Below are 8,656 nucleotides of genomic sequence, written 5' to 3' on the forward strand. Positions count from 1 at the left end.
GTGTTTTGGTATATTTCACTTGTGATTACATGATTATAAATATTTTTAGTAATATTTTGCGCCCTGCATTTCAGCGGTTGTTTAGGAAAATGATCCCGTAAAAGGGATCCGTAGAGGAGAGAAGTTAAACAAGCCTCTCCTGTTTCAAATCAAATCCAATTTTATTTGTCACATACACATGGTTAGCAGATGTTAATGTGAGTGTAGCGAAATGCTTGTGCTTCTAGTTCCGACAATGCAGTAATAACCAACGAGTAATCTAACCGAACAATTTCACAACAACTACCTTATACACACAAGTGTAAAGGGATGAAGAATATGTACATAAGAATATATGAATGAGTGATGGTACAGAACGGCAAAGGCAAGATGCAGTAGATGGTATAGAGTACAGTATATACATATGAGATGAGTAATGTAGGGTATGTAAACATTATATTAAGTGGCATTGTTTAAAGTGGCTAGTGATACATTTTTACATACATTTTTTATTATTAAAGTGGCTGGAGTTGAGTCAGTATGTTGGCAGCAGCCACTCAATGTTAGTGATGGCTGTTTAACAGTCTGATGGCCTTGAGATAGAAGCTGTTTTTCAGTCTCTCGGTCCCTGCTTTGATGCACCTGTACTGACCTCGCCTTCTGGATGATAGCGGGGTGAACAGGCAGTGGCTCGGGTGGTTGTTGTCCTTGATGATCTTTATGGCCTTCCTGTGACATTGGGTGGTGTAGGTGTCCTGGAGGGCAGGTAGTTTGTCCCCGGTGATGCATTGTGCAGACCTCACTACCCTCTGGAGAGCCTTACGGTTGTGGGCGGAGCAGTTGCCGTACCAGGCGGTGATACAGCCCGACAGGATGCTCTCGATTGTGCATCTGTAAAAGTTTGTGTTTTTGGTGACAAGCCAAATTTCTTCAGCCTCCTGAGGTTGCGGGCTGGAGATGTTGTTACCTACCCTCACCACCTGGGGGCGGCCCGTCAGGAAGTCCAGTACCCAGTTGCACAGGGCGAGGTCGAGACCCAGGGTCTCGAGCTTGATGACAAGTTTGGAGGGTACTATGGTGTTAAATGCTGAGCTGTAGTCGATGAACAGCATTCTCACATAGGTATTCCTCTTGTACAGATGGGTTAGGGCAGTGTGCAGTGTGATTGCGTCGTCTGTGGACCTATTGGGGCGGTAAGCAAATTGGAGTGGGTCTAGGGTGTCAGGTAGGGTGGAGGTGATATGGTCCTTGACTAGTCTCTCAAAGCACTTCATGATGATGGAAGTGAGTGTTACGGGGCGGTAGTCATTTAGCTCAGTTACCTTAGCTTTCTTGGGAACAGGAACAATGGTGGCCCTCTTGAAGCATGTGGGGACAGCAGACTGGGATAAGGATTGATTGTCCGTAAAACACACCAGCCAGCTGGTCTGCGCATGCTCTGAGGACACGGCTGGGGATGCCATCTGGACCTGCAGCCGGCGTGAGCAAAACATTTAAACGTGCCAACCCTCGCGTCGGCTGCAGTGAAGGAGAGCCCGCTGGTTTTAGTAGCGGGCCGTGTCAGTGGCACTGTGTTGTCCTCAAAGCGAGCAAAGAAGTTGTTTAGTCTGTCTGGGAGCAAGACATCCTGGTCCGAGACGGGGCTGGTTTTCCTTTTATAGTCCGTGATTGACTGTAGACCCTTCCACATACCTCTCGTGTCTGAGCCGTTGAATTGCGACTCTACTTTGTCTCTATACTGACGCTTAGCTTGTTTGATTGCCTTGCTGAGGGAATAGCTACACTGTTTGTATTCGGTCATGTTTCCGGTCACCTTGCCCTGATTTAAAAGCAGTGGTTCGCACTTTCAGTTTTGCGCGAATGCTGCCATCAATCCACGTTTTCTGGTTTGGGAATGTTTTAATAGTTGCTGTGGGTATGACATCGCCGATGCACTTGCTAATAAACTCGCTCTTGCTAATAAACTTGTTTCTGTAGCGTGAGGCAGCTTAATGTACAAGTACACCCACTGGACAGGAAACTAGTCTATTTTCTGTTTCTGGAGCAGCTTGATGTACAAGTACACCCACTGGACAGGAATCCAGTACTCACTTTGTACTATCTTCCATTAAAGTACATTCAAGTTGATTCCTATTGCATCTGGCTGTATACAGTTGCCTACTTCAGCCCTGTACATTCATAGATCAAAATGAATTGTTTTAATCTGTTTTGTCTGCTTGTCTATCCAGATGTCTATTTCTCTTCCTGTGGCTTCCTGCCTCTCTCCAACTTCTCTGTCTTTATACAGGAGCAAGAGCCAACTATCCTATCATTCTTCCTCTGAGCAAGGCAGTTAACCCACTGCTACCCGGGCACCGCTGACGTGGATGTCATCTACCTCCCTGATTGAGGAGTCTTGTTAAACGTGTAAGACACATTTCAGTTGAACAACTGACTAGGTATCCCCTTTCCCTTTGTTCAGCTGAACAGTGCTCAGTGTGCCTTGGTTGGTTTGTCTTCTCAGCTCAACAGATAGCATTCTATCCCCAAAGGTACAAAAGGACCTCTGTTGTCATTTACTGTTACACATGCCTCTTGGAGGGGGGAACGCAACACCTTGCGACAAGCAACTCCCCGTGGAGTGAAAGAGGTATGTGATTGTAAGTGCTGGTAAGGATGACAGAGAATATTACCGTATACAGGGAATTTATTTCCTTAACATGGTAACGTGGGGGAAAGGGCTGGATGGAACCAAAGCAAAGAAAGTAAAAGTTGAAAAGAGTCCCCTCTCCTACCTTACCTGCCTACCCACTACTTACCTAACCTTTTAGCACCTCCTGGCGCACTAACCAAAATACAGGGGGTGGTCCGTCCAGGTCTTACCTAGTGTGCATAGACAGAGTACATACTACGGGTATATATATGCCCACAGGCCTGTTGCTTTGTTCCCCTGGGAACAAAAACAGAATTACTCACTTAAAATGAACAATTTCAATAATCAAAAACAGTCCTTTTGACATACGTCTGCAGGACCGGCTACAAAATACTTTACAAATTTACCAGACCAACCACCAACACATCACATACAAAGAAGCTCTCCTAACAAACACACACTGGCTTTTCAAGCTGCAGAAGGAGTCGGTAATTGCAGACAGCTGTATCCCCTGACAAGAGGGTGGGGTCAGAGCTCCAATGGGGCCGACCAATCAGCTGCTTTGGAACCCAGGAAGCCATTTCCTGAAATATACATATACACAAACAAACCCAAAACACAGAAACTGTGGAACGTAGCACACCCACCCCAAAACCTACAAACTTCCAGTTTGCAATAAAACCAACACGCATCCCCAGTTACTGAACCCATGATAATGTCGGCAACCACATTCGAACCCTTCACATAGTTAATCTGTATATTGTATCCATGTACAATCAGAGCCCACCACATAAGGCGGCGGTTCTGATTGTACATTTGTCTAAGAAACACTGAAGGATTATGGTCCGCGAAGACCAGAACAGGCAAGGCACTGGAGCCCACATATACCTCCAAAAACTAAGGCTAGCAATAAAGCCACCGTCTTTTGTTCAGTGGTGGAGTACCTTGACTGACACGAGTTGAACTTACGGGATTATTTTATTTTATTTTATTTTTTAAAGACGGGCCGATCCACTCCCTCTTAATCTTCCTGCAAGAGAACCGCACCCACCCCCACTATACTAGCATCTACCTCCAACTTAAAAGGTTTGTCAAAGTTGGGGCCGGCAAGCACTGGGGCACTACAAAGTAGCGCTTTGGCGGACTCGAAAGCATAGTTACAGTCCTGGGACCACTTAATTGGTTCTAAGCAGAGATGTAAGAGGAGCTACTACCATCAATTCTCACAGAAGGTACGATAATACCCTACCATCCCCAGAAATCTGAGCAACTGGCGGTGAGTCGTGGGAGCAGGAAAAGCAACAATTGCTTCCACTTTGCCAGTTACTGGGCACACTTGACCTCCTGCTTCCCTAAGTCACAGTAGCCTTCCCAAACTCACTTGGCAAAATTGAGGGTTAAAGAAGCATTCTCCAACCCCTGAAACACTTTAAGGTGGCGAGATCAGTGTAACGGCTGTCCTCCTCCTCTTCATCCGAAGAGGAGGAGTAGGGATTGGACAAAAGCGCAGCGTTGTGATATGACATGATATTTATTAAACAAGACGAAAACTAAACACACTTGAGAATTTACAAAATAATAAACGAAGTCAACAGACCTGAACAAACGAACTTACATATACACGAAGAACGCATGAACAGGTACAGACGACAAACGAACGAACAAACGAAACAGTCCCGTGTGGTGCACAGACACAGACACGGAAGACAATCACCCACAAACAAACAGTGTGAACAGCCTACCTTTATATGGTTCTCAATCAGAGGAAACGTCAAACACCTGTCCCTGATTGAGAACCATATAAGGCTAATTACCAATGACCTAAACATAGAAACACAAAACATAGAATGCCCACCCCAACTCACGCCCTGACCAACTAAACACATACAAAAACAACAGAAAACAGGTCAGGAACGTGACAGAACCCCCCCCCCCCCCCCCCCCTCAAGGTGCGAACTCCGGGCGCACCCCTAAAACTCAAGGGGAGGGTCTGGGTGGGCATCTGTCCGCGGTGGCGGCTCCGGCGCAGGACGAGGACACCACTCCACCATTGTCTTTGTTCCCCTCCTTAGCGTCCTCCGAGTGGCGATCCTCGCCCCCAACCCTGGTCTAGGAACCTTCACACCGGTCCCCCCTAGATAACTCAGGACATAGAGGTAGCTCAGGACAGAGAGGTAGCTCAGGACAGAGAGGTAGCTCATGACAAAGAGGTAGCTCAGGACGGAGAGGCAACTCCGGACTAATGGCAGCTCCGGACTGAGAGGCAGCTCCGGACTGAGGGGCAGCTCCGGACTGAGGGGCAGCTCCGGACTGAGTGGCAGCTCATGACTGTAGGGCAGCTCATGACTGTAGGACAGCTCATGACTGTAGGGCAGCTCATGACTGTAGGGCAGCTCCTGACTGGCTGGCGGCTCTGGCAGCTCCTGACTGGCTGGCGGCTCTGGCAGCTCCTGACTGGCTGGCGGCTCTGGCAGCTCCTGACTGGCTGGCGGCTCTGGCAGCTCCTGACTGGCTGGCGGCTCTGGCAGCTCCTGACTGGCTGGCGGCTCTGGCAGCTCCTGACTGGCTGGCGGCTCTGGCAGCTCCTGACTGGCTGGCGGCTCTGGCTGCTCATGGCTGGCTGGCGGCTCTGGCTGCTCATGGCTGGCTGGCGGCTCTGGCTGCTCATGGCTGGCTGGCGGCTCTGGCTGCTCATGGCTGGCTGGCGGCTCTGGCTGCTCATGGCTGGCTGGCGGCTCTGGCTGATCCTGTCTGGCGGAAGGCTCTGGCTGATCCTGTCTGGCGGAAGGCTCTGGCTGATCCTGTCTGGCGGAAGGCTCTGGCTGATCCTGTCTGGCGGAAGGCTCTGGCGGCTCCTGTCTGGCGGAAGGCTCTGGCGGCTCCTGTCTGGCGGAAGGCTCTGGCGGCTCCTGTCTGGCGGACGGCTCTAGCGGCTCCTGTCTGGCGGACGGCTCTAGCGGCTCCTGTCTGGCGGACGGCTCTGAAGGCTCATGGCAGACGGGCGGCTTTGCAGGCTCAGTACAGACGGGCGGCTTTGAAGGCTCAGTACAGATGGGCGGCTTTGAAGGCTCAGTACAGACGGGCGGCTCAGGCGCCGTTGGGCAGACGGGCAGTTCAGACGGCGTTGGGCAGACGGGCAGTTCAGGCGCCGTTGGGCAGACGGGCAGTTCAGACGGCGTTGGGCAGACGGGCAGTTCAGGCGCCGCTGGGCAGACGGGCAGTTCAAGCGCCGCTGGGCAGACGGCAGACTCTGGCCGGCTGATACGCACTGTAGGCCTGGTGCGTGGTGCCGGAACTGGAGGTACCGGGCTAAGGACACGCACCTTCAGGCTAGTGCGGGGAGCAGCAACAGGACGCACAGGACTCTGGAGGCGCACAGGAGGCTTAGTGCGTGGTGTAGGCACTGGTGGTAATGGGCAGGAGACACGCACCATAGGGCTAGTGCGTGGAGGAGGAACAGGGCTCTGGAGACGCACAGGAGGCTTGGTGCGTGGTGCCGGCACTGGTGGTACTGGGCTAGGGCGGGGACGTGGCGCCGGATATACCGGACCATGCAGGCGTACTGGCTCCCTTGAGCACTGAGCCTGCCCAACCTTACCTGGTTGTATGCTCCCCTTAGCCCGCCCAATGCGGGGAGGTGGAATAACCCGCACTGGGCTGTGTATGCGAACCGGGGACACCATGCGTAAGGCTGGTGCCATGTATGCCGGCCCGAGGAGACGCACTGGAGACCAGACGCGTTGAGCCGGCTTCATGGCACCTGGCTCAATGCCCAATCTAGCCCTGCCAGTGCGGGGGTTGGAATAACCCGCACCGGGCTATGCACACGTACAGGAGACACCATGCGCTCTACTGCATAACACGGTGTCTGCCCGTACTCTCGCTCTCCACGGTAAGCTCGAGGAGTTGGCGCAGGTCTCCTACCTGACTTCGCCACACTCCCTTGTAACCCCCCCCCCCAAGAAATTTTTGGGCTTGACTCACCGGTTTCCAGCCTCGCTTCCGTGCTGCCTCCTCATACCACCGCCTCTCGGCTTTAGCTGCCTCCAGCTCTTCACGAGGGCGGCGATATTCTCCTGGCTGTGCCCATGGACCTTTTCCGTCCAATATTTCCTCCCATGTCCATGAATCCTGCGATCGCTGTTGCGCTCTCCCACGCCGCTTGGTCCTAGGTTGGTGGGTGATTCTGTAACGGCTGTCCTCCTCCTCTTCGTCCGAAGAGGAGGAGTAGGGATTGGACCAAAGCGCAGCGTTGTGATATGACATGATATTTATTAAACAAGACGAAAACTAAACACACTTGAGAATTTACAAAATAATAAACGAAGTCAACAGACCTGAACAAACGAACTTACATATACACGAAGAACACATGAACAGGTACAGACGACACAAACGAACGAACAAACGAAACAGTCCCGTGTGGTGCACAGACACAGACACGGAAGACAATCACCCACAAACAAACAGTGTGAACAACCTACCTTTATATGGTTCTCAATCAGAGGAAACGTCAAACACCTGTCCCTGATTGAGAACCATATAAGGCTAATTACCAATGACCTAAACATAGAAACACAAAACATAGAATGCCCACCCCAACTCACGCCCTGACCAACTAAACACATACAAAAACAACAGAAAACAGGTCAGGAACGTGACAGTCAGACCAAGTAGACGAATGAGTCACATCGTTAAGGTAAGCAGTACAATTTGGCACATCCCCGAACACAATGTTAACTAAGCACTGAAAAGTAGCAGGTGCATTACACATTCCAAAGGGCATCACAGTGTATTGTACGAAATCATCAGGCGTCACGAAAGCAGTGATGTCAGAAGCTCGAGAGGTCAGACGCACCTGCCAATAACCTTTTAGCAAATCTAACTTACTAACGTAAGCAGCAGAGCCAAGTCTATCAATGCAGTCATCTAAGCAAGGTAGAGGAAAAGAATAAGACTTTGTAACGGCATTTACGCAACGATAGTCTGTACATAAGCGGGACGTATCGTCAGGCTTAGGAACAAGAATACACAGGGAACTCCAAGAGCTATTACTGGGTTTTGCCATGTCATTCTGTAATAAGCTACCTCCCTTTATTACCTCCCATTCTTAGCGTTAACCCGGTACATATGATGACATATAGGAGTTCCCCACATCCACGTTATGTTCCAAGATGGACGTGCGACTTGGAACGTCCTGAAACACATTGAGAAAACTATTTATCAATAGGATAAGATCATTAGTTTGATCGTTATCCAAATGTTCTATTTGAGAGGGTAACTTTTTCAGCATCTCCGAATTACATAAGAGTTCACATTGCTGTAACGTATGGCGTAACTCCAACACATCCTCCTTATCCTCTTCTAGGTCCCAGCCAGGCTTCAGCACCACCGCAGCCACACTGGAGACGGCGGCCTGGACCGGCTTACCTGAGGAGCTGTTGGGAGAATCACGCACATAATATGCTTTCAGCATGTTAACATGACACAAACGGGAAGAACGCCTACGATCTGGGGTCTTTATCACATAATTGGTGTCACTGAGTTTCTTTTCCACAAGGTATGGCCCAGAAAACATGCCGACAGATGAGCCAGGGATTGGCAACAAAACTAAAACTTGATCCCCTGGTGCAAAAGAACAGCAATCAGCCTCTGTCATAATGTAATTTCATGCGTTTGAGACAAGGAGAGAGACTTTTGGGCTAATGCATATGCAGCGTGCAGTCTCTCCCACATCTTACTGACATAATCCAACACATTTGTAGGGGCGCTACTGGGTGTAGGACATAGGATATGCTCCTTCAAAACTTTTAGCAGACCCCGTGGGGTGTGTCCAAACACAAGTTCAACAGGGCTGAACCCTAAGGACTCTTGTATTCTTTTGCTGATAGCAAATAGGACAAAGGGCACCCCCTCATCCCAATCGGTACTGGTATCCATGCAATACTTGCGTAGCATCGCCTTCAGTGTCTGATGCCAGCGTTCGAGGGCTCCTTGACTCTCCGAATGACACGACTAGAGACCTGATGGGAAATACAATGTCTT

General features: G+C 50.2%; 1 protein-coding gene across 1 annotated transcript in view; it reads right to left on the reverse strand.

Moving 5' to 3' along the window:
- LOC120055344 (extensin-1-like) overlaps window positions 1-8,087 on the reverse strand; it is a 36,563-nt gene extending 28,476 nt beyond the window's left edge. The window contains exon 1 of the mRNA XM_039003215.1: window positions 7,939-8,087. Within this exon, the coding sequence (XP_038859143.1) occupies window positions 7,939-8,087 (149 nt within the window). The remainder of the gene's footprint in view (window positions 1-7,938) is intronic.
- Window positions 8,088-8,656: the final 569 nt, after the last annotated feature.

This window comes from Salvelinus namaycush, chromosome 11, assembly GCF_016432855.1.
Source record: "Salvelinus namaycush isolate Seneca chromosome 11, SaNama_1.0, whole genome shotgun sequence".
NCBI lineage: Eukaryota > Metazoa > Chordata > Actinopteri > Salmoniformes > Salmonidae > Salvelinus > Salvelinus namaycush.